General features: G+C 37.7%; 1 protein-coding gene across 4 annotated transcripts in view; it reads left to right on the forward strand.

The window, feature by feature from the left end:
- Ints9 (integrator complex subunit 9) overlaps positions 1-27,346 on the forward strand; it is a 95,763-nt gene that overhangs the window by 10,143 nt on the left and 58,274 nt on the right. For all 4 annotated transcript variants that reach the window (XM_003479703.5, XM_023561598.2, XM_063234525.1 and 1 more), the window contains exons 2-4: positions 13,369-13,496; positions 21,541-21,601; positions 24,635-24,697. In XM_003479703.5, the coding sequence (XP_003479751.3) occupies positions 13,369-13,496; positions 21,541-21,601; positions 24,635-24,697 (252 nt within the window). The remainder of the gene's footprint in view (positions 1-13,368; positions 13,497-21,540; positions 21,602-24,634; positions 24,698-27,346) is intronic.

A 27,346-nucleotide genomic window follows, 5' to 3' on the forward strand; every position in this document is an offset into this window, starting at 1 on the left:
TCATGATCCAGTCACCTTTCAGGAGCCCCACTTCTAAGCACTCAAGGCTTTAGGAAACATTCTGGGAATAGAAGATAGAATCCAAGACCTCTGCACAGAGTGGAGGCCCAAGCTCCTGTTTGACACTGGATCTCACAAAACTGCTGAAGCCAAGTTTAAATTTGTAATCCCCTGCCTCAGCCTCTCAGAGTGCTGGGATTGCAGACCTGAACCACCATGCTTGATAAATCCATACCTTAAATTTACAAAATCTAGGGAGAGAATTTACTAATTTCTTTCCATATGTCTTTAAGAACAGGAAATGTCTTTTTCTTTACTTAAAACATGTTTTAATGTCTCATTTTAGAACTTAGTATAAATAACTTTCCTATTAAATATATAGCTAAGTAACTTTATCTTCCTGTTACTGGGCTAGAATCTTTCCCCATGTAGTTAATATATAAAACACTGTTTATTTCTTGCATTCTCAACCTAGCCCCTTGTTGAATTTTGTTTTTAGTAAGTTTTCCAGATGAGTTTTCTTTTTTTTTTTTTTTGGTCTTTTTCCTTTTTATCGGTACCGGGGATCGAACTCACGACTGCCTGCTCACAAGGCAGGCACTTATGCCGCTGAGCTAAATCCCCAGCCCCCAGATGAGTTTTCTAAGAATATAACTCTGCAGATAATTTTCTCAAACTCCATTCTTTCTGTGGTGTAATTGCCTTGGCTCATGCGTGCAGAGCAGTTAGAAATAGGGGTGGTGGTGAATGGCATCTCAGTTCTATTTCTGGTGTGAGTGGATGTGCTCTTTGAACTCAGCCTATCACTGTGATGCTTTTGACTTGAAATTTTTGTATATTTTAATTTACTGCTATAGCTAGCTGCTTTTTTGTTCAAAAATATTCTAGTCATCAGTGCAATGAAATTATTTTACATGGCCCAACAATAGGTTATTTTCTAAGGGGAAGATCTATTTCTGTTTGTTTGTCTTAGGCAGTTAATTATATCTTGTATGCCATTTCCAGACTTTTGAGTAAACAATGGGTTTTATAACTTAAAGTCTTAGGTGGCACAAAGTAGACTCATAGAAGTAATAGAATTCTGTGACCTTAAAAGAAATTGCAAGGTTTCCTTGGGAAACAGAACAGCCAGAAATAGTTTCTCTGTACTTCAGAGACAGGCCTGATAAAGCCAAGAAATGTAAACAAATCAGTCTCTTAAAATAAACATAATTACCACACAGCCCCCCCAAATCATTGTAAAAACAAAAGGACCCAGAACTTTAGGTGGTGGCTTGTTTATTTTTAAGGTTATTTAGTTCAAGCTATGTAGATCCAATAGGAAAGAGCCACTGATAAACAATGATATGATAACTCTAACAGATAAAGAAAAGCAACAACAAAATTCCATTTTTTGGTTATACAGTTCAACAAACGATATTAAATGTTTGTGTTATACAAAACATCTTTAGTGCTGCAAGATATTCTAAAGATGAGTAAGATATAGATCTTACTTATTACTGACTCACTTTAATAAATTAGAGACACAGCATTTTGGTGATAGACTATGGATATCTCTAAAATTAGTTTCGTGAAAGAGAAGTTCCAACTGGAGAATGATAATTTTTCCAGAAGTCCCCAGCTGGCTTTAAAATGTGCTTTGAGGGCAGGGATCTAGCTCAGTGATAGAGCACTTCCCTAACATGCCTGAGGCCTACCGCAGAAAATAAATAAATGGCCTTTGGCTGACAAATATGTCTGAATAAAAGAGTTATGTCTTATTCGTGGCAGAAAGAGCAGGTAAAAAGGATTTGACAATTGAGGTGCTGCTTCTCCACTGGTAGGTAAGTACAGTCTGTGTTCTACTGTGTTCTACTGTGCAGCAGTGTGTACAGAAGTGGGCGCGCTGCTGCCCTTAGGATTTTATTACTCATTTATTACTTGAAAATGTCAATATTCTCATTATACATGTGTTATAAATATCTGAGAGATTTGCATTTAATTGGAACAGCAGATCTTTTTACGTGGAGCAGGACCAGACTTGCTAAATATTTTAGGGGGGAACCATGGAAAATTAAATGCAAGCCATCACAGCTGGACTCTCACACAAGACTTAGTGGTTTGAACAATTTACAGCCTTAAGATTTTTTTTTCAAGGAGTGTCAAGAAAATCTATGAGTTTAAGAATTTGGAACATATGGAGCCAGTAAATTTGTACTTATGGAAATCTAGGACAAAGAATAAAAAGATCTATATTTTATACAACTAAAAACTTTTGGAATGAGAGGTGAAAAGAATATGACTTCACTGATTTTACAAAATATTTTGCAAAATACTATGTAATCAAAAGAAGGATTAGTATAACACTGTGTGAACTCAGTCTCCTCTTGAACAGTTTGATTTCTGTTTCTCAGTGACCCACACAGTGCTAACGAGAGCAATACTGTGTTCGTAGGCGTTTTGCACCCAATATTTCCTTAATGTGAATTTCCAAGTAGAATTGCTAGTTCAGAGACTATGCAAACACATTTTAAATTGTGATCCAGTATTGCTTGTAAGAAGTGCTTTCTTTTGTTTGGAGTTGGCTTGTTTGTTTGTATGTTTGTTTCTTTGTAGTTTTTAATTAGTTTTTATATTTACCAATGGAGCAACCAAACATTTAATCTTAATGTAATTTTATTTTTGCATTTTTATTTCTACCAATTCTGTATTTTTATCTTTTGTCTCTTTATATTTGTTTGTTTTATTTTATTTATTTTTTATTGTGATGCTAGGGATCGAACTCACAACCTTGCACTTGGCAGACAGGTGCTTATGCTGCTGAGTTAAATCCCCGACCCCCTTTTATATTTATTTTGTCCCTTTATAGTCCATGAATTACTAGTTTGTGTTTTGCCCATTTTTTTCCATTAGAATCTGTCTTAGTCATTTGTTAGAGCTCTTTATATATTAAGGATATCAGTTATTTGTCCTGGTTTAACGAATATTTTTTAATTTATCTTTTGTCATGGTTGAAGTAGTCATATAAAAGTTCTCAGAGTAAATCAAATCTATTGGCATTTTCTCCCAAGATCATAGGTTTAGGACTGTACTATAAAAATTGTATGTGAGTATGGTGGAAATGATTTCTTTTGTTCACAATCCATAATAAAGATTTTCAGAGAACTGCCTCATCATGAGCCATGGCAAATTGAAGACCAAAATTTAACTACTCGTTCTGATAATTTTTTTTTTCCTTTCTCCTCTTACTAATTAGAGTTAATTAGTAAAGAAGCTGTTTCTTTAATTCTCTCCCAAGGTTCCCACCAAAATCTCTATTGTTTACTAACCCTTGTCTTGAAAAAAGTTTCGCCTTGGTTACTTTTCTTATTGCTGAGACAAAATACTCAAAGGAGAGAAGGTTTATTTAGCTCACAGATTGTAGAGATTTCAGTTCATAGTTGGTTGGCTCCAAGAGAGAGTGGCATGGCAGAGGAATTGCAGAGGAGAAACAGTTCATGGGAAGGCAGCAAAGCCGTGAGGAAGCAAGCAGCAAGGGGCCACAGCAGCCCTCTTTCTGTCCATTACCTTATACCCAGGCTATTCATACCCTTAGGGCAGGCAACACTCACACCCAGGCTGCCTTCCCATTATCCACACTCTGAATTATGCCAAACCAATCAGGGGACTAATCTAGTGATCTCACACCCTTAATCCCAGCATCACAGACTCTAGATTCAGCCAGCTCTGAAAAAGCTCCGCCTATGACAGGATCAGGCTGTGGGGAGACATCTAGACACAACCTATAAAGCCTTTTCCAATCACCAGAACATTATCAGTAAGCTTGGTTCTTGTCCTTATGTAAATTCATGTGACAAACCCAGCATGAGTTAAATGCTCAGTAAATGCTAGCTGTTTATAGAAACTTCTCATCAAAACCTATAAATTCATTTCTTGAAACTTTGCAGTTACTGATCAGGTTTTAGTTTTTCCTCTGATCCACCCAGAAATGTATTCATTCAAGATTTAAATTACAACTGCTTGCTGATATGTTTTACATCTGGGTACCTTCTCCCTAAGTAGAACACTTTTGTCTTCCTGGCTTTCACTTGAATTAATATTAGGCTAATAAGTTTCTTTCATTGGTGCTGTTCCTTTACTCAGAAGTTTTAACCATTTAGTTAACTGTTTTACTTCTTTCCTGTACTTTGTCATTCCTGCAAATTTTTGGCAGTGTATAAATTAATAAATTCCTTTCTTTAAATTTTGGGTTGTCAGTAGAAACTTCTGTGGTAATGATTACTTAGTCCAAAGGTGAAAAATATTTTACTGATTCTTTTAAAATGTGTTTAATATAGTAGTCAAGCATACAGACATACCTAAAATAATAGAAAAAGTTCCAGTCTTGCAGCTGTCCTCTCCATTGAGGTGACCACTTTGACTAGTTTGGTGAATGTCTTATTTTTTTTAACATACATATAAATTTTGTTAGGGTTTGTTTTTTTGTGTAAACCAGTCACATACATAGTGAACTTTTCTCATCAACTATAATTACTTTTTCACATTTATCAAATGCTGGTGCCAGATAGCCAACAATGTTGGTTTCCAAGCCACCCCCAACCTATCTTCCTTCCTTCCTTCCTCCCTCACTCTTAATTGTTTACTATCAACATTTCCACCCTTCCTGTGCTTCCGCTGAAGACAGTTTGCTTTGTGTGTGTGCTCTTGCTTCTTTACTCATTTTCATAGGAATGCGAGGCAGTGGATAAGCATGGGGAGCAGCCTGTAAGTGTCAGTCACTCCCCAGCCCCAAAGTGGTTCTGTATTTCTGGATCTTGTGCGTTAGATTTTCTGCACAAGAAGAAAAGTATCCCTCTGCTTTATTCAGCTGTGTAGTCTCTGTGACAGAGCACATTTAACAGCTCTCTGCAAGATAGGATCAAGATGCAAGGCAGAAGAAAGTGAGACATTACCAAATAAAATTGAAATACATTTATGTAAGTACCTGAATGTTAGAGGGGCTGGCCCAAAAATCTTAGCAGAGGGAACAGTTCCTAATTGGGCAGTTGGCTAAGTACAGACTAGTAACTCAAGACTACGGTATAGAATAAGTCAGGGATTCTCAACAAATTGCACGCTAGATGTCTTCTTATGAGCCACAGTTAATTGATGGTAGTGTACAGGCAAAGAATGCTTCACAAGCTGGGAAAGAACTAAATTCCCTCATTTTTAAACATTTTGCATTAGACAATCTAATTTTCCCCACCTCATACACTGTGTAATTTCTACATTTTTAAAAAGTCAGTTTTAAAAGAACACAGTGATACAGACATGTTTAGACAACAGGCTATATAAAAAACAAAGAGGTTTTAGTCAACCCAGTAACCAGTTGAGGGATGAGAAATCTCATTTGTCAGATGAGCAATTTGAGGCCCAAAGAATTTAGGGTTTTATTCATGCTTAATAATACTTAATAGACAAAGTTTCAACAAAACTTTATGCCTAGGTAAAAAGTGATATTGGACACTATGGCATGGAAACCAGGAAATAAAAACTGATGCTGGTTTTTTAAGCCAAAAATAAATTTCCACTTTGGAACAGTTTGGTAGTTTCTTATAAAGGTAAACATATACTTAACCATATAAGGCAACAATTCTTAAATACTTACCCTAGGGAAACAAAATGGTATGCCCCTTTAAAAACTTGTATGTAAATGTTTATAGCAGTTTGATTCATAATCATCGATAACTGGAAACAACCCAAATGTTCATAACATGGTAATGGATAAGCAAATTAAGGTACATCCTTACAATGGAATAGATAGCAGTTACAGTAGAATGGGATAGCAGTAGACAGGAGCAAACATCGATACATACAACAACCATAATGAATATTAAATTGTGCCAGTAGTGCATGAGATTTCTGAGTGCTCAGCATCCCTGTCCATACTTGTTGTTCTTTTTAATCAGAGTGCAGTGGTATCTTGCTGTGATTTTGATTTGCATTCCCAAAGGATTAATGTTGAGCATCATCTCATTTGCTATCCATGTCTCCCCTTCCGTGTGTGCCTGTTCAAGTGCTTTGCTTGCTGCTATTGAATTGTGCTTTTAAGTGAGTTATAAAACAGTCCCCCCCCCCATATTCAAGTTTTCTGTCAGATAAGTATCTTAAAAATACTTGCCTTCAATTTGTGGGTGATCTCTCATTTTCCTAAGAGTATCTTGTTAGTTTTTTTTTGTCAAGATAAGATCTCACCTCATCACTAAATTGCCAATTCTGGGCTCAAACTTGTACTACTCCTGTCTCAGCTTCCCAGAGTGCTGGGATTACAGGTGTGTGCCACCACAGCTGGCTAGAACTGGTCTTTTGAAGACCAAAGTTTTAAATTTTAAGTAAGGTTAATTAAATTTTTATGGTGCTTTATGTGTCTGAGTCTAAGAAATCTTTGCCTTACTCTTTTTGTATCTTTTGTAGGAAATCTTTGCTTGAATCTGCATACAAAGATTTAATTGATTAAAATTAAAATTTAAGGGCTAATACTGAGGATTGGGGATGTAACTCTGTGGGATAGTAGATGCCTAGCACACTCAAGGCTGGATTGAATCTACAACAGAAACAAAGCTTATTCACTTAGAGAATTTTAAACATGTTTGGAAGAACTTAAGTGAGTATGTGGATCTACTTTTTATACTAAATTTTATGGAATCAGGTATATCTCAGGTTATTTCCCAGATGGAGATTTAGCATTTGAATTAAAATGCCCTATAAGGGTCACATCAGATTTTTAAGGCTGTATAAATAATATAAAATGTCTCTATTTTAGTATTGATTATATGTTGAAGTGATAATACAGAATTAAAGTTAATTTCACTTGTTCCTTTTTCTTTAATTTGGCAATTAGAAATGTTAAAATTGTATACCTAGTGTGCAATGTATTTTTATTGAACAGTGTTTTTCTAGACTTTCATTATTTTAGCTCTTCCATTTAGTTGTGATTCATTTGTGAGATCAAAGTTCCAATATCCAAATATTTTATCCAAATATTAGGTAAAAAGTCTGATGAGCATAAGTAACGCTGCAACTAAGTAAAACAATTTGTGGTTTTATCGTTAGGAAATACCATGTTTAAAAGTTTTAAAATATGCTCTTGTACAGTGTCTCAGGTATACAGAAATGACTGTCAGCAGGCTTTACTCACTGAATACACTCCCTTCTTTGTCTATTCCAGCTCTCTTCTGTGTAGCGGAAATTAGATAGCAGCACTATAGCAGGAATATGATATTAGGGAGAACTTAGATGATTAGGAAACTCTGTTACTTTTATTTATGAGAGTTTAAATATTTTTCTAATCATGCTCTCCAAATTAAACCTTTTACTCTTTGTATAGTACACAATTATAGTTTTTCTTCCTCGTATATCATATAGAACTCGTCCAAGTACAAGCTAAGTCTGTTATTGCTGTGTGATCTTAGCTAGCTCTCCATCATTAAGATAATATCAAGATTATTTACATAATTCAGTTGTTTTAAAAGATGAAATGAAGGGATATGAATTTTTCAGTTCCTATTCCTTTTTTGAACCCAGGGACAGTGCTGGGCTATAGCCCCAGGCTAATTGTCTCTGTCCCTCTTCCCCCTTCCTGTTTTTTAACATTTTGAGACAGTATCTCTAAATCACCTAGTTTGGCCTGAAACTGCATTTCTTCTGTCTCAGCCTCCTGATGGCTGGTATTGCAGGTGCATGCCACCACGCCCAGCTCTGTTCCTATCCTTTCTAAGCTAGGATTTACTTTTATTTTTAGAATTCCTTTTCCAGTATTATAGTGGTTGCTTTCCTGTCATTTAGACAAAATACCTGACACCCACAATGCGAAGTAGGAGAGATTTATTTTGGCTTACAAATTTTGAAGACTCCATACATAGTTGGCTGGCTTCATGACAGGAACATGGTGGAAGGGCATGATGGAAGAATGCTGCTCAGCCCTGTGACAGCCAGGAAATGGAGAAAGAAAGAGCCTGAGAAAAGAATATACGCTTCTGACTTATGCCCCAAGAAACTCACCCTTTCCAACAAGCTGCACCTCTGAACACAAGATTTTTAGGTGACGTTTTAAATGTCGTAATATGCCAGCCATGTACATTTCCACTGTAAAATATGTTTAGTCCATCCTTACGAGATGCAAAAGTCTTAACAGTTTCAGCATTGTGGAAAAGCCCAAGTACAAAGTCTCCATTGAGACTTAAATGTTTACCTGTGAACCCCTTAAACATTAAAAAAAAAAAGTTACATGCTTCCAATGTACAGTAGCAGAGTACACATTTTTCCAAAAGGGAATAGAAGGGAATCAGACCAAAGTAAGACCAAAACCCAATATGATAAGCATTAATTCCTATAGTTCCATATCTGGCATCCAAGGCACTGAGGGTAGAATGTGAGTTCCAAAGGGTTTGGGTAATCTTATCCTATGGCTTTGCAGATTGTAGCCCACATGGCCTCTCTCTTGGGCTGATTTCACTCACTTCCTGTGACTTTCTGCAGTAGATGATCCACATTCCTGGCATCTCCAAATTCCTAGAGTCTCTATTGCTCCTTCACTCTCACAGCTTCACTGTTCTCTTGAGCACATTGCTTGGTGTCCCTGACCTTCCTCTGAAATCTAGGTGGGCACTTTCATGACCCTGTAACACTTGGATTCTGCATTCCTGAAAAACCTGTACCACGTGAATGATGCCAGAGTTTCCTACCAGTGAGAACAGTAGCCTAAGCCCCCTTGGACCATGGCTGCAAAAACCTTTGAATACCTGCATGGCCGAACTTGAGGAGAAACTTCTCTTATCACTGAATGAGCCGTACATCCTGAGACTCCTTTTTCTTTCTTTCTTTCTTTTTGTCTTTTTCCTTTTTATCGGTACCGGGGATTGAACTTGCAAGGCAGGCACTTATGCCGCTGAGCTAAATCCCCAGCCCGAGACTCCTTTTTCAAAGCAAAATCTTACAAAGGAATTTTCCATTTTCCATTCTTCAGTCTGTAATGAGTGGAGTCTGACTATTTCCAGAAATGCCCTTAAGTCATCTTTCCTATTGTTCTCATGTAAAGTAAGTGACTCCTTTTCAGCAGTTCTGATTTCTTTAGCACTCATATCTACCTTTGCCCCAACTTTATACATGACCCCATCGGAGACAAAATTTAAATCTTTCAATTTTTTTCCTCTGCTTGTGTGTGTGTGTGGGGGGGGATATGTTTGAGACAGGGTCTTGCTGTGCAGTTCAGGCTGACCTTGAGCTCACTTTGTAACCCAGGCTGCTCTCAAACTTGCAGTAATCCTCCTGCCTCCGCCACTCCAGTGCTGGGATTATAGGTATGTACTACAGTGCCCTGCTTTCCTCTGCCTTTTGCCTCAACTTATCCATGTCATAGACTAAATGTTAGGCTGTCTTGAAGTTTTCTCCAGATTAGTCAGCCACCCTTAATCTTAAGTCTTTTACAAATTCTCAAGACATGGTCAAAGTGTAGACAACTTTTCTGCTAAGAGTGTAAGCTTCTAGGCCAACTGTCAGTAGAGTCCTTGTTCGCAACCAAAACCTCTTGAGTGTGGCCTTTACTATCTGAATTCCTGTCATCATCCTGATCTTCTGAGGCCCAAATGAATCATCCGTCTAATTTAGAATCACCCATCAAGTTCTGTTTATAACATTCTTGTGCTTCTTCATCTCCTAATTTTTCCAAATTCCGCTAACAAACTGCCTACCTTGATAACTCTCAGTGACAGTGAGAAGTGGTCTCCAAAAAAAATTTTAAAAGTTGAAAAGGATCTTAGTCCCATGCTTTGAGTGTGTTGAAGTCTGATTCGTATGCTCCCTTACATGTTCAGGCTATGAAATCAACATAGAAATTGGTCTCAAAATGGTGACATTTGGGGAAGGAACTCCCTAGCCCATTCTTCAGAGAATTTCCAGAGATAAAACCCCACTAAAGAGGAGCTTGCTATCTGCAATATTAAAACAACGGTAAATAATGAAATGGATCATGAGTTAGAATCAGTAGTTGTAGCAAGATTCCCAGGACCATCATACAATTATACAATCCAACAGAAACTCTAAAATTAATGCATAGTCAGGCATGGTGGTACATGCCTATAATGCCAGCACTTGGGAGGCTGAGGCAGAAGGACACTACAAATTTCAGGCCAGCCTGGACTACATAGTAAATTCAAGGCTAATCTAAACTACATAGTGAGACCCTACTCAGAAAAACCTAAATAAATAAATAAATAAAAGTAATGTGTGAGAATGATTAAAGGGATATCTAAAGGGACCAAATCTTTCAAGATAACAAAGCAGCATACTCACAAAGGAAGGAGAAATTTTAGAAATAAAAGACATGGTCATTGGAAAGGAATTTCAAATCAGGTCAAGTGACACATACCTGTTATCCCAGCTACTCAAAAGGCAGAATGATAGTTTAAGCGCAAGTGATTAAAGTCCGTCTCAACAACATAGTAAGACCCTGTCTCTTGCAAAAATAAAATGAAAGGCAAGAAAATTTCATCAATTTAATCCATAGACTGCTAGCAGATATGATGCTACTAAACAAAGAATTAGCAAAATAAAAGATAAATCTGAGGAAAATACCCCAAATGTACTGTATAGCGCTAAAAACTAAAATTATAAGAGGAGAATTTAGTTGAGAGGGTAGGAGAGTAAAAGACAGTATTACAACATTTCATTTAATAGGTATTCCTGAAGTAAAAGCTACAAATGGGAAAGAGACAATATTCAAAAGGGACAGTGGCTGACAGTTCATTTTAAAATTGTGAAAAAAGCAAGAATCCTCATATGTTAGAAACATAAATCAAGAATATCTTACCTAACTCTAAGATATACATACATCTTAAGGTACTAGTAGATGTCCACTGTAGAATGTAAATTACTCCCCAGACTTAGGGGATCTCTTCTGCCCCTCGACGATACTATAGCAAAAGCAACTAAAAGTGAACACACACAACTCTTAAGAGGATAGGTTATAGTCCTGTGTCTCACAGATGAAGAAATTGAGTCTCTGCAAAATCACACATTAAAGATGAGTGTGACGGGGCTGGGGATTTAGCTCAGCGGCATAAGCGCCTGCCTTGCAAGCAGGCAGTCGTGAGTTCGATCCCTGGTACCGATAAAAAAGAAAAGACAAAAAAATTTTTTTAAAAAAGTGAGTGTGACAAGGATTTAAGGTCAGGCAAACTCTGTCTTTTTATAATTTTACCATACTGCCTCTCAAAACTAAATCTGTTTATCAGATAAGTGACTTTCCTTGCCTTGGGCAATTTAATTACCTCCATATAGCTATTGCTAAGGTTATTGCCGCATTTTGGTGAGGATGTAGACGGTTTTGAAGGTAATGTATGAGCAGCAGAACAGATCTGATACATTACCAACAATGTAAATAGGTACAGCCTCTTTTGGAAAGCATTTTGGCAGCAGGTTTCAAGAGCCATAAAACACTCATATTTTTTGACCTAGTTAATGCTACTTCTGGGAATCCTCTAAAGAAATAGTCCAATATGGAAAAAGCCTCAGCACTGAAGTGATGACCACAGTTGTGTTATACAGTGACTGGAGGCCACCTACATGTTCAGCAGTAAGGTGATAACCGAATTTTTAAAAAGGGACATTAACTTAGCCAAAAATGTGACATATGATACAACATAGGTGAAACACAGTCATGAGTTTCAAAGGCAGCACACAAAACTGTATGTGTCCAAAATTAATGTATTACAAAAATGAAAGGAAATACAAAAACAAGTGGATTGCTGTGATTATAACTTTACTATTTGTACTAGTATTGAAGGTTTTCTTAATGGTAGGCTTATTTCTAGCTTTTAAAATTAAAGTCACATGGTAGGATTTTGTGCATTAGCTTTATAACTCTCACTAGATGGTTGGCTGCCTATTGAGAAAAAGCAGCGTATTGGACTTAGCGAGAGCATTGTTGGAGGCAGCCAGGCTGTCTCTGGATGTCTCCTTGACAATTGTGTGAACCAGGCAGTCACTATACCTGTGGACCTTTTCAGACCATGAGTTACGAATTTTGGCTTGGTAAAATAATCCTCCTGCATTAACTTTGAAGAAATAAGCTTGCAAAGCACCCACAGATTCTTGGCTCTGTGGTCTTATCAGTTTTAAGAACATGCAATTTAAAAGAAACCATCAATTTTTGTAATGTCCTCTGGAGAAAAGTAGAAAAATCCATGCCATACAGAGAAAGAACCAACAGAGCAACAAATGTCTAAAAGACTTGACCAAGCAATGGAGCTAGATGATATTATAGCAGTGCTCTGTCTTATCCTGTCCTACTTACATCAAAAAAAAAAAAAAAAAAGCGGGGGGTACCTGCTGGGAGTTGAAAACATTGATCATTCCATTTTCTGGGCTTTGCAGCGTAAGGGAATCATCTGTGGAATGACTTGCCAGTATCTGTGATGGTGGGTGTCTTGGCTTTTTTTCCCCACAGTACCAGTGGAATTACTTTTTTTTTTTTTTTTTTGTCTTTTTCGTATTTTATCGGTACCAGGGATCGAACTCACGACTGCCTGCTTGCAAGGCAGGCGCTTGTGCCGCTGAGCTAAATCCCCAGCCCCACCAGTGGAATTACTGAAGGTGACAGGGTATCTCCCGTAGAGAAATTTTCAGTGTGGCATGTCTGTCATCTCTAGTGCATTGAGGAGGACATGAGAAATGTTTCAGACCAATATATTGTTTTGCCTCAACATTCCCCTTTTTTACCCACTTTAGGGATTGTGTCCTTGGACTTCTGAGACTCACTGGCACAAATGAGAAACTTCTGATTGGTTGGCAACAAGATAATTGCACCCTCATGCTTACTATGTGCACATCAGGGAACCCATTCTTTTGAGCTATTTCACCTGAGCCATAAATCTTTACTTGTGTATTGGTTAACCTTTCCAAGCATTTCCTCTTTTGGGGGAGTCACTTGACTTGTCTACAGAAGAGAGAAACCAAACCTAGGACAGAATCTTGAGGATTCAGCCTAGAGTTTCATTGACTGCCACCAATTTAGGCAATGACCATATTTACATGCTGCTGGGACAGTAGGAATTTGGAACTAGCACATAAAAGCCATAACCTTGAAGCTTTCTATTTTGAACAGCTGTGGCCCCCCCTTAAAGTAGCATATAACTTGGTGTCCTACAAGAAGCCAGGTGTGCTCTGAGACTTCTGAGTATTTTGCACTGCTAATGGAAGTAACAGCCAAGCAGTAAAAGGAAGGAAGTCACATGGTAGAACATTAACTGAATTTACATGCTATTATGAGAAAAGATCATCAGTTTTATATAGTTCACTTCTTGAGCATTTTCTGTAATTGATTATTGATAAAGTGATTTCATTTTTTTTCAGTATTGCCTGTCAGGGCACCCAACTTTACCGTGCAACATACTCAAGTTCAAATCAACCACCATTATGCTGGACTGTGGACTGGACATGACTTCCACCCTCAATTTCCTTCCTTTGCCACTTGTTCAAAGGTAAATGCTGATGCATCCTGAGACAGATGAGATTCAGTGTGCTGAAAATGGTATCCATTAATACCAAAATCATCAGTGCTTGTGTATTGTCCCTTTAGTTTACTTTGTCCCCTTGAAAATGTTCTTTATCAAAATAATTTTCTTTGGCTGTGTTGGTAGAAAGTGTTCTATTGATTTATTGATTGACTTCTTTATTATAACTTCTTCTAAGCTTCTGTAAAATGTTCCTGCAACTACTTAGTGCAGCTGAGGTCATGTATATTTCATCTGTATTGGTAGTTCGTAAGAACTAATAAATGGCCAGCTGATGAGCCCAAAAATTGAATTCTAGGATCACTTAACTGTCTTTGCAAGGACTTTCTATCATAGAGTCGGACTTTTTTTTTGATAGGTATCTGGCATTATTTTCATATTTGTCAACTGTAGAACTCATATAACCATATAATGTAGCCCAAATACGTATGTTACATCAGATAGATTGCCTTGGGCCTACAGACAGCACTGTTGATATTTAAGATTTTGTTTTAAGAAACTGGTTTCCCAGATTGCGCCTGCTTAGAAGCACAAGTTTATAAGAAAAGGGACTAAGTTTTAGAAATAAGTATATTCACAGGAGCAAAAACATAATGCCACATAAAGTAAGGAGCTGAAAGAACTATCTAAAGCAGATTGAAAAGCTTAAAAGCCTAGCCTGCTGAGTAAACCATCTAATGTATCTCAGTCATTCCTGAAGACATCTGAGTACCATGATTATTCACAGTGATAACCCCATGAATCATCCAGAAAAATTAAAATCAACTATTGATTTTTCTGAGCTAAAGGATACAATAAGGTGGTATAGTGATAAGGCCAGAGATAATTCCAGATTGCATTTACTGCAGAGCTGATGGGATTCAGTTATGATCACATCCAGCTCTTGGAAATCCATTTTCCATCCATTGGTATTAATCAACATGGGGGAAGGGGTGGTGTTTAACATGGCCAACAGATTATTGCTTATTAAAATAACCTAATACTATTTTTGATTTCCCCACAAAGAACAAATTACTTATTCATTTGGTGTTTACTAATAATCTATCCTGTGCTGGATGGAAATACTAATATTAATAAGACTGCTTTCTTGCTCTCATAATACTTGTCTTTCAGGGGAGAAAGACAGTATACAGCTGAAGACTTAACTGTGCTTGTGATAATTACTTTTAAAAATAAAGTAAAGGATGTTATGAGAGGACCCAGTCTGCTGTGGAATTGGAGTCCAGAGATGTAGCTCAATTACAGAGCACTTACCGAGCATGTGCCAGACCCTGTGTTCAGTCCCTGGCACTGCAAGGGAAAAATAGAGAACTGGAATTGATCAGACAATCCCTGCTACATGCTTTCCTCTTACTGTTCATTCTTTTCGTTCTTCTGTGCTCACAACACTGACTCAAAAGTAGAATCTACTTCTGCTGTCTCCTTTCTTGCAATTCTTTTACTCTCAGAGGAAAGTTATACTAGTGGCATGGATGCTAATTTGTGTAGTTCCTCAGAAAATGTCTTGTTGAGCTCTGGCCAGAAACCTTGGAGACTTACTTGTTCAAAATGGTTTCCTCTGCCCTTCTCCATTCCCTTCTCCTGCTTTAGTTGTCTCCATTGCACTTGTCATTACATTATACATACATATTTAATATATTGTTTTTCTTCTCCACAAAAGTTATTTCCTAAGGGCAGGGATTTTGTTTGTCCTCCACTATATTCCCAGAACCTAAAACAGTTTTTGCAGTGTAGTAAATATTTACTGTATGATTGAATGGCTTTATCTTCTCTGATTCCATCTGTCCTTTCATTAATATAATTCATCAATTATGTTATTCAGTTATTTATCTTTCCATCATGACAGTCTTTTCCATTTAATTATGGTCAGTCATATCTAATCTCAAAATTTTTATTTTTGTGGTCCTAGGGATTGAACACAGGGCCTTCTCATATAGCTGCATCTCCAGCCCTTTTTTGCTTTTGTTTTTATTTTTGTTTTTCATTTTGAGACAGGATTTATATTGCCCAGGGTAGCCTCAAATTTGTGATCCTCGTGTCTCAGTCTCCCAGAATACTGGGATTACAGGCGTGCACCACATTATCTGGCTTAACTTAAAATTTAAGGCAGAATTTTAATCTTTTCAACTCCACTTTCTCCACCAGCAGTCTTTACTCTGCCTGTATCCTTCACTGCAAGGAGTTCACCAAGGTCACCAATGACTTGACATCCAGCAGCACTGGCCTCCACACTAATGCATTCCTGGCTTTCTTTTTACCTGTATGACTTCCTTTTTTATATTTAGGAGACTCCTCTTCCTCCTAACTGGCCATCATACACTACATTGGAATTCTTCAGTGTTTAGTGCTTGACTATTGTGAGCTCCACCAAGGAAATTTACCAAGACCCAGGGCTTCAGTGACCATCCCAAACAATAACTAAGCAATGTGAGTCTTTAGATAACCTCTTTTCCCTCTGGATTCATGTGCTCTTCACAGTTTCTCTGTTTGGATGTGCCTTTGTTTGACAGCACCTAGAAGTCAATGTGTCCTAAAATACATTTATGATCAAACTTGCTCCAGAAAAGAGCATACTCTTTCACACCTGGTTGTTTTCCCCAAGTTCTCTATCTTAGCAGTATTCTGTTAGAAAAGAAAAGAAAACAAAACAAAACCAAAAACCAGGAGTTCACATGGATACACCCCACTTTCTCTCATTAAGTTTTGACATTTTTACCTTCCAAATAGTTCAAGGACCTAGGCACCTCTCTTCACTGTTCCTGCAGTCATGATTGCCTTTCATAGGGGTGCTGAAGACTCCTAACCAGATTTTTCAAGTTTGACCTCGCCTGTCTGCATCCAGAGTCATATTTTGGTATAACTTTTTTATTTGGAAATCTTACAGATTTTCAGGAAATTGGCAAAAATAGCACAAATTTCTAGTTACTCTAGCAATTGCTGGCATTTTAACAAATTTATATTCTTTTATATGTATGCATATTTTTTCTGACCCATGTAAGAGTATGATGTAGACGTGATGCTCCTTAACCCTTAAACATTTGAGTACATATTTCCTAAGAACAAGGACATTCTCTTACCTAACTATGATATAATCAAAATTTAGAAATTTATCGTGTAGCAGTATTATATGCTTCATTCATATTTTCAGTTTCACCTTTCATACTTCACTAAGAAACAGAAAAAAAGAAAAACATTTCTGGCCCACCGTCATATTTCAGACTACATGTTGCATTTAGTTACCATGTTTTTAGGCTCCTTTAATTTGGAAGAGTTTCTCAGTCTTCTTAATGGCCTTCACATTTTTAAGAGTACAAGCCAATTATTTAAGGTAATATTTTGTAATATGGTCTGTCTGTTTCTTCATGAAGTGGATCAAGATTTATTATTTTCAGTAGAAATCTAATCTTACCTCTCATTTGTTTAAAATCTCTCAGTGGTTTTTCATTGCTCTTAGGAGACAACAAACACATCTTAATATATTAGGTGATGCCTGCCATTTTGTATCGGCTTTTCACTCTACCTCTTGCTCTTTGTTTCCTTCTAGAATTTCAAAGAAATCTTGTCTCCTGCCTCAGAGCCAGCACATGCATTGTTCGTCAGCCTGGAAGACTCTTCTCTTCCTCTTTCATGCCGCCTTCCACAAACTGCTTAGCAGGAGCTCTTCTCTTAGAGCTTTTAAGATAGCAGTTCCTGGGCCAGGGACATAGCTTAGTGGTACAAGTGCCAGGCTGGCAAGCACAAGGTGTTGAGTTCAACTCCTGACACCAAAAAAAAAAAAAAAGACAGCAATTCCTATTTTAAAAGGATGTGGAAAAGGTACCATGATAGTTGGATGAGGAGTTAGAAGAGAATGTATGGGATTCTTTACTGAAAGGTGGCCCTGCCAAGGACTGATGAAAAGGACAGGAAGAAATCACTGGGACGGGTAATGTCGTTTTTTCTCTGCCCATCTTGCCCTGCCCTTTGAACAAGTCTTCTCCTGACTCTGCTGTGTCCAGATCTCAGCTCAGGTGTATCCCTAGGAGGGGTGTTTTGTTTTATTTGTTTGTTTGTTTGTTTTTTGGTCTTTTTGAGACAGGGTCTCACTATACAGTTCAGGAGGCTGGCCTTGAGCTCACTTTGTAGTCCAGGCTGGTCTCGAACTTGCAACGAACCTCCTGCCTCAGTGTCCCGAATGCTGGGATTACAGGCATGAGCCACCACGCCTGGTGGAGGGTCTTTTTCTTTGCCTCTAGTACTGGGAATTGAACCCAGGGCCTTGTGCATGTTTGGAAGGAGCTCCACCTCTGGGCCACATTTCCCAGGCACCCCAGGGAAGTCTTTAAAGCTGTCTGGGTTGGTCCCTCCTTACCTTTTGTGGTACAGTACTTGTTACTACTGTAGCACTTTATCATTTTGGACAGCTTGCTCCTGTTCATTTGTGTGATTGCTTTATCCGTCTGTCTTGCCTGCCTTCTCAGAAAGACAGGTACATTTTGCTCACAGATATATCACCAGCAGCTAGCCAAGTACTGGACTCAGTAAAGACTCCTAAGTGAGTATACTTAACACTCCTTCACCCATTCAACACTGCACCATGTAATGCGGCTCACTTGTGTGTTCTTTTTCAGGAAAGACCTTCTTTATGTTCACCTCCTAACTCCTGTTCACTGCTCACTGCCACACTGTAAACTATCAAAAATGCTTCTTACTCTGTTCTATTGTAGTTTCTGTGTACTCTCTCCTTGTATTAGGTTGTATTTCCTAAAGCATAGATGGTTTCTTTATTGTTACCTCAGCACTTTGCTCAGAGTAACTAGCTATTGTAAATATTTTTTAAGTGAATAAATGAATGTAGTCCTACCTCCTCTGTTATTATTTTTTGACTATAAATTTAATATATTTCAGGCTAGAAAGATTTTTTTTTTTTTTTTTTTGTGGTACCAGGTATTGAACTTACAACTTCGTCTTACCAGCAGGCACTTATGCTGCTGAGCCAAATCCCTGGCCCAGGCTAGGAAATTATTAAAGTGAAAAGAGTAAAGAGCCAGGCATGGTGACACATTCCTGTGATCCCAGCACTCTGGGAAGCTGAGGCAGGAAGATGGTGCATTTGAACCTATCCTGGGCAACCTGGTGACTTAGTGAGACCCTGTCCCAAATGAAAAATAAAAAAGGGTATAGCTCACCACTCCCTCCCAGGTTCAATACCCAAGGACCCAGCCCTAAAACATTTGAAGAAAAAATAAATTGCATATTATGGGCCAGGTGTGGTGGTACACACCTGTAATCCCAGCACTTGGGAGGCTGAGGCAGGAGGATCACTGTAAGGTCTGGGCTAGCTTGGGCTACCAAGTGAGCTCAAGGACAGCCTGAACTGCATAGTGAGGCCCTGTCCAAAAAAAAAAAAAAAATGCATGTTATGTTCAATCCACCTTTCAGTATTTTTATAGGCAAGAGATTACTTAGAGAGCTTTATGTTACGTACTTGTTTATACAAAGTTTACATATTTTTCCAAAATAAATACCCACTAGAAAAGTAAATTTTGTATACATGTTTTTTTCTTTGTTTAAATTTTTTCAATAGTAGCCTTTTGTCTAACAAAAGGTTATAAAATAATAAACACAAAGATGTGTTCATTTACAATCATAGTTTTTCTAATGTTTTTACCCCTGATATTGAAGTAGATTTCTGTAGGGAAATCTCTCTCACCATTTTTTTAAACAAATTTTACCTACTTGAACTTTGCAATCATTGGCACAAAGTAGGCAATTCCTCAATTTCTTCCCCTTTGATTGATTAAATTTTACTAACTCTTTATGGTTTTTTCATTGAAGCAAAATAATAAAATATTTTCGTCTCTGCTATCAGCAGCATCCCTTTGTTATTTGGTGGTATATTTTGAGTCCCTTCATCTTTAGCACTGTAGATTAAATATCCCTAATCAGAAATGTTCCAGAATTCACAGATGTGATACTCAAAGTTTTGGACTTTTGGAGCATTTCAGAGTTCAGGTTAGGTATATTCTACCAGTAAAGTGTATGCAAATATTGCAAAGTCCACATGATTAAATCTGAAACATTTCCTGTCCCTAGCATTTCAGCAAGGTGTGTTCAATCTGTGCTGTCACCCTGCAATCATGCTTTCCTTTGAACATTTAGTCCCATCAATGTCCCAAGCCCAGAGTAACTAGAAAGGCTTAGTAGGAGGATTTGCCACAGAGGGTTTAGACTGCAATCCCTGAAAATTCCACTTTTTAAAAAATGAGTTATTTTCTGATAAGTAATGTAGACTTCCTAATCATTTGTTGACATCTAAGGCATCAGTCATCTGATTTGTGTATGCCTGATGGAGAAGAGACGAGTGCATGTCCTTTGGTCCAGTCCTCTTTGTAAAGGGAGTAGGTGTTTACAGCCTTGTTTTAGAGAGTTAGCATGCATGAAATGAGAATGGTGTCCACATTGTCTTGTCATTACATTGGTATTAAAGTGCCTATGTTTTAAAAGAAGTAAGACATTTACAAGTAAAGGCATCTGTGACTATGAAACAAGATGGAAATCAATGAAATATTGTGATAAGAAGTTAGAGCAGAGAACTCAGAGTTTAAAAAAAGAGGAAGTTTATCAGGTATAATTTGTACCAACCAATTTTGATTCTTTTTTTTTTTTTGTCTTTTTTTTATTTTTATCAGTACCAGGGATCGAACTCACGACTGCCTGCTTGCAAGGCAGGTACTTATGCCGCTGAGCTACATCCCCAGCCCCCCAATTTTGATTCTTATAGTAGTGCTTTTCATTCTCAAGTACAAATTTGGGTTAATAAAGCAAAATACAAACATTAAATGAATTGAGTTAAAGGATATAGATGGTTTTGTTGTATGTGTATTCTTGAAACTTTTCTGTAAGTTTAGCATTAATATGAAAATTGAAAGCTGCTCCCCAAATTCATTTTTTTTGAAACTAGATAAACATATATTTTATTCAGATTTTTCTGAGTAAAATCTTTCCAAGGAGGTTGAAAAATATCTATTTTTCAACTTGTATTTCTCCTTGATTACACAGTCAGAATCTATTAAGTTATTCAGGAGAAAAAATAAAATACAGACTTTGTGTCTGATAACACAGTAGTCTTTTTAGTCACACCCTCACACCCTTACTTTACCTTTTATTTTTACTTCACAGACATTAACTTTGAAACGAGCTGAAGTCGTCTTGGCATTCCACTTGTGTTCCTGATACACTTTTTCTTCATTCATTGGTCCTTCTTTCATTTAACCAATATATTGTTTTTTTTCTCCCAAATTATTGGCATTTTCCATTTCCAGTATAATTCTTATTACAGATACTACCCAGTGAAGTCCCAAGATCACTAAATGTGAATGATGTTTTAATTCTAGGTTTTTAATTTCACCTTCTACAAACTGTTCACCTGGAGAGGCTGTTGTTTTGTAGCACTTGTGAAAGCTGGCTTCATTTCCCATAATTGGAAGCTCAAGCCTCAGGTGATGAGTGAGTGATGCACTTGTCGGTGCTGACTCCGGAACACGGTTTGAGGAGAACTCAGGTATTCATGTGCAGCAGGAAAGTGCTCTTACTGGAGCCCTAACCCGAGCCTGTCTCCCCACAGGCACTGCGGTGTACCAGCCATGCCGCCTCCCTCAGGTGTATTGGCAAACCCAGCTAAAGCTGGGGCACCTATTGGAAGGTTCTAAAATGCCTAATGGTTTATTTATCTTTTTTCTTTATTATTCTTCACAGCATTCCTCTAATCCTTTTAATTTTGTGCTAAACTATTTGACCTTCAGATATTCTATTGCCACATAATTGTTAAGCTCAATACAATATGGTAATTTCTCTCTCTCTCTCTCTCTCTCTCTCTCTCTCTCTCTCTCTCTCTTTTTTGATAGTTATTTTAGGTAAGCATCACTGCCAGTAATTTCAAACTGTTGTAAACATTATAGAGACAGTACAGTCACCATGAAATCACTGAGGATTATAATCTATTTAGGATAATTTAATTTTTGTTTTGCAGTCCCAGGCTGTGTAATCTTCCTGGTTGGTCCCTGAAGGATGGAAATGCTTTCTTAGACAAGGTAATGTCCAAGACGAAAAACTGAAGCCTATCTACACCCAGTGGAAACCATCTTGTCCTACCAGAGCCACCCTGTAGTGATGTGACTCATGAGCTCATGCTTTATTTTTTCATGCATAGCCTTCTGGATGGCAGGGGGACAACAACAATCATGCTGCGGTCTTCGGTCCTTGATAATTATTGTTTTTGAGCACCTTTAGGTGCTCAGATATGCTCAGTATTCATTTTCAGATCCAATTTGTGCTTGTGTGGAAATCTATGTGCTTCTGCTATAAATACTTTTCATTATAAAAGAAAGCTGTTGTTTCTAAAAATTGTAGTTATAGTTTCAAAGGTGATACTTTTTAAAGAGCTCAATCAACTTATTAAATGAGACCAAAGTTACAAAAATGTCAAAATGATAATTCAGTCAGATTTTTTAATAAAAAAATTCCGGGGTATAGGGAGGTTAAACACTGTAAAGCTTCTGCATGCACTTCTTGGCTCTTTAAATCATTATTTCTCTCCTAATTTCACAACTGAAAACTGAATGAGTTTAAAGATTCTTAACATGATTCATCTGAATAATACGTTTCCTTCTTATAAGAGATATTGTTAAATAAAGAGATGCTTTTTTCAGAATTAATTCCTGTAACTGCACCTCAAATCAAGTATAAGCCAAATGCATAATTTGAAACCAGATTGCTCTCATAGCTAACTGTGAAATTATGTGACATTCAGGAAACTGCACACCTGATTTTCAGCCTGTGTCTCCTGCGGACTATAAATCATTGTTCCCTGAGAAGGGCTCAAAGCATCCCATTACCAGTACATTGTGAGGGAAATGACTTGCATGTGGATGTGGGAGTGGTGAATAAAATACAGTGACATTGTAAGTGTTTGGAATGGCAAACAGGATGAGTGCCTCAGAGGAAACTTTATCATGTCAGGCTCTGTTCCATGGCAGTATGGGAGGAGCATTACATAGCCAATCTGAAGCCAGGCAGAATTTCAAAATTTCCCAAGATTTAGCTTTAATCATTTTTTAACCCCATCCTAAGGGAGTTGGGAGGGTTTTTTTCCCCATCAAACATAATTGCTTATTTGTTTTTAGCTGCCAAGTACTGTACATTGTAATTAAGAATTATTTTTAGCTGGTGTGGTGGTGCATATCTGAAGTTCCAGCACTTAACTCAGGAGGCTGAGACAGGAGGATCACTATGAGTTTGAGGTCAGCCAACGGTATATACCGAGTTCAATGTCAGCCTGGAGTACATAGTGAAACCTTGTCTGGGGAAAAAAGAAAAGAAAGAAAACATACCCACAAGTTTCAGTGTCTCGTTGGCTCACTTTGTCACTAGTTAAACAGTACTCAGATAAAGGGAGGCATCCAAGTGTACAGTGTACAAGGGGCAGAAGTATTCTATCAAGGCTGTCATCTGGCACTTGTAAAATTTGAAAACATAATGATGTGGTTAATGCCCTATTTTCAGATGAGACTGAAAAGAAAATCATTCAGACTTTATAAATTTAGATACATGTATATGTGAATATATGGAAATGCATATTGCATGAACAGTGAAAATATGATAGAACAAAATTATAACAGTATTTTCCCTTTCTGGAAAGAGCCAAGGAAACTGCCAATCAAATTCTGACTGATTTAATTGTAAAGTCACAGGTAGCTTTAATCTAGATGACAAAAAAGTCTACTGTAGACTTGTTTCATGACCCTCCAGAGGCGTTGTAGCAGACCCTGTTGGTGGATGCCTGTGTCTCTCTGGCCTTTCCATTTTAGCGTGCTCTGGTGTCACTCCAGTTGCCAGTGTCTATGTGGCTTTGCCTGAGAGTTTTTTCCTGACACTGCAGTGTTTGCCAGGGTTAGTAAATGTATTCTAGTCATCTTGTAATAGGAAAACTCTGAAGTGTACATTTTATGCCATTCTCAGAGTTCCCCCATGAGGGTAAGATCCAGTTGTCCAAAAGGAAACATGGTTTTAGTGACATCTGTTATCAGCCACCTTCTTTTCTAGGTATCCCTTCCTCATTTGCTTAGGAAGCACTACAAAAACAGTATCTCCCGTATGAAGTCCTTGTTCTCAAACCTTTTTGTCAGGGTCAGCCTTTAGGAGAATCCAGACTACGACCAGGTCATTCAATACAGTAAGTCGTGGGAAGTGATACTATATTCTGTTTCTTTACATACATGCTTTTTTTGAGTAAATAATCCTTGGTTTATAATTATAAATAAAACATGTTCTGCAAGGATAAGCATCCCTTTGTGATGGTAGTGGGTGTTTAATCCATATTCCCTACTCTTGATCCTTCCTCCTTTTTTTTTGTTAATCAGTACCGGGGATTGAACTCATGACCATGCACTTCCAAGGCAGGCACTTACGCTGCTGAGCTAAATCACCAGCCCTGATCCTTCCTCCTTACTTCTACTTTTCTCCCAATCGTTGGTGGGTAGAAAAAGGCTTTTGAGTAATTTGTGTAGGGCTGTGACTCCTAACCTGATTGTATAGCAGAATCACTGAAGGTACTTGTCATAAACAAAGACTGCATTCCCTCATCCCTAGTTTGATTGCCTAGATGTTAGATAGGGCCTAGCAAACTTTGATTTAATCAGTGCCCCTAGGTAATTCTGATATTGTTGCTCTGGCCTTCATAATCATTACTTGGAGGCCATTGGATCGTGGGTTATGGAAGCAGCATGTGTCCTTCTTTAAAAAGGCATTAAGAAATATGCATTTGGGGCTGGGGATTTAGCTCAGTGGCATAAGTACCTGCCTTGCAAGCAGGCAGTCGTGAGTTCGATCCCCGGTACAGATAAAAATGAAAAAGACAAAAAAAAAGAAATATGCATTTGAATCCTGAGTCTGCCAAACAAGCAGCATTTTTACCTCAGTAAGACACTCGACCTACCTCAACGTGGACAGGGGCGATTAGCCTAAATAACCTTCCACCTCTGAGGTATGGTTTAGAGATTTCATTTCTCTGCTGTTGTATCAATTGGATGTCTCTTACTAATATCGTCCTCCTTTGTCTCTTGTAGGAGTTAAAGGAGTGCTCAGGTCATGTATTTGTGGATTCTGTGCCTGAATTCTGTTTACCAGAGGTAAGATGAAAGTGAGTCTTACTGTAGAAACTATGCATATTGTGTAATCTCTCATGGTGAAGTCAAGGAATAATTTTAAGGGGCTTAGCTTCCTGTTTTCAAATTGAAATGAATTTATTATTCCTGGCACATTGTTACACAGCTAAAGCATCATTTAGAAGCTTTTTATATTGTCTGTAAATCATTTAAGTTACTCTGTTGTTATTTCTAGCTCTTTCTGTAATCCCTAGTAATACTTTTCAGACATAGTTTTGAGCAAAGTAAGGAAATAATTTAAGCCATTTGGTTTGGTAATTATAATGCCTTTGTGCTTAGATTAGCCATACTTTTCCTACTCTTGCTTACAGTGGATAATTGGCTATTATTTGCCAGTGCTTGTAAACTGTAAAACTTCTGGTGACTTAAAATGTATTAAATATTGCTTGAAATTTGTGGTATTTGGACTGAGCCATGACTATCTGATGATTTATGGCAGTGAGATTTTTATTGGGATTTAAGAGTAGTTTCCTCTTGGTTTCCATTAGTTTTAAAGGGAGGTGACCTCAACTGACAGGCCTAACCCCCAGAGAACCTGCATTGGGCTCTCAACAGACAGATGAATATAGGAGAGCCAATGGCTTCTCTGGGGTCCTTTGGAAATCAGTGAGAAGTTGCCAAAATCCAGCAGATTCCAGTGCCTGAAGAAAGCATGCTCATAATCAGTTTATACCACTACTTCCCTTATTTTGATCCTCTCTTCCTTCCACTCTTCCCATTTCTATACTTTGGAACTATAAACTGCAAACTTTCTCTCTCTCTCCCTCTCTCTCACTGAAATATATATATGCGTCCTTTGTGAGGACCCACAGAGAAGAGAAACAGAAGGATATTGTAATTGAAGGTGGCAGATAAGGGAGGGAGTTTGAGATCTAGTGGAGCGCTCAACTTTTATATTGGATGATTACCATGTCACAGTTCACCTTTGGCTGAGCTGAAGTGGCATTGCTATACATAGAGTTCTAAAGCTATAGAAGGCCCTTTAAGCAAGTGTTTATGGCACAGGTGAGTCATAGTCATTATGTTAAGGTAGAACCAGGCCATTGTAGGACAGGGAAAACAGCAGTGTAATGGAAACAAGAGAGGGACACTGACTACAGTCTGGTTTCCACTGGCTTGTGGACAAGCCCAGCTGAAGCAACTCCTGTCCTTATGAAATTTGTAATCCAGCACAGCTATCTAAATATCTTTGTATACTCCAAAAGCTATACCATAAACTGCATACATGGTCTGGCACAATCTAGGGAGTAATCAATAAATTATGATTGATTCATTAGTTTTTATTGGGTCCCACAGAGTGGAAGTCAATAAATATATAAGTTGTGTATGTGTGTGTGTGTATATATATATATATATATGATTTGAATGCTAAATTAATTGTTTTAGGGGGAAATGTTATGTAAGCATGTATTCTCAATATATGAGATGTGATAGAAAAATATGATATTTCTCAAAAAATTATAAAATTTATTATAGTAGAAAACACATTGCCATTAATTTCCCTCAGATATTCCATTTTGTTCCAAACATACTTATCCCATGGTTTTTGCCACTGTCTAAGCAGTTTTGGAAATCCCCTTTTGTCAGTGTGTTTACATGCACTGTTACAACTCCCTTGATGTCCTGAATCAATTCAAAAAGTTTTCCTTTCATGATCATTTTCACTTTGAGGAAGAGACAGAAATGTGCATATCTGCTGAATAAGGTGGGTGAGGGCACCCCGTCTGGTTTCTACAAGTCTGCCTTCTGTTGAATGGCAGCTTTGCCGCAGTAAGGAAACTCACAAGAAAGGACCTTCAGAACTGCTCAGAAAGTGGCAAGAATGATGGGATAAGTATGTTGGAAGCAAGGGGGAATATTTTGAGGTGATTAATGGCAATGTGTCTTTTATTGTAATTTTTAAATGTATATACTCACCATATATTTTGAGCATTGATTGTGTATACGTATACACACAGGCAGAATAAACGTATTTTTTCTTCCAGCTGTGCACTCCAAATTTCTTGTAATTACAGACCCTGTGGGCTGATACTGGCTTTTTGAGATAGGGCTTCACTATGTAGCCCAGGTTGGCTTCAGACTTGCAGCAAACGTGCCTCAGCCTCCTGAGCATTGGGATTATATTTGCCTCACCATGCCCAGCATGATTTTTATTGTTAAAGAGAAATTTCAAGTTTTATCACCCAGTATCTATATGCATGAGGAAGGTGGTAATGTTTTTGAGCATTCTTGTTGTTTCAGCTGTCATTTGTATCATTTTCTTTTTTTTTTTTTTTTTTTTTTTTTTTGTCTTTTTCATTTTTATCGGTACCAGGGATCGAACTCACGACCACCTGCTTACCAGGCAGGTGCTTATGCCACTGAGCTAAACCCCTAGCCCCTTCATTTTCTTCTGGATTTGAAACTCTGCCACACTCTTAATTTCTTTATTTGTTTAGAAATAATTCTAGAGAGGACAGGAAAAGAGAATTAGTGGTGTTGTGTGACTAAGTAGTCATGGCTGTCATCTTGCAAGTGCAGTCACAACATGGAGTTAAGGGTGATCTCTTTGGGTTGTTACGGTCTCTAGGCATATTAGTCACATAAATGCTGCTGCCCTAGCAGTGAGGTGCT

Source organism: Cavia porcellus, unplaced genomic scaffold (assembly GCF_034190915.1).
Source record: "Cavia porcellus strain 051 isolate PalLab524CR breed Dunkin Hartley unplaced genomic scaffold, mCavPor4.1 scaffold_24, whole genome shotgun sequence".
In the NCBI taxonomy this organism is placed as follows: domain Eukaryota; kingdom Metazoa; phylum Chordata; class Mammalia; order Rodentia; family Caviidae; genus Cavia; species Cavia porcellus.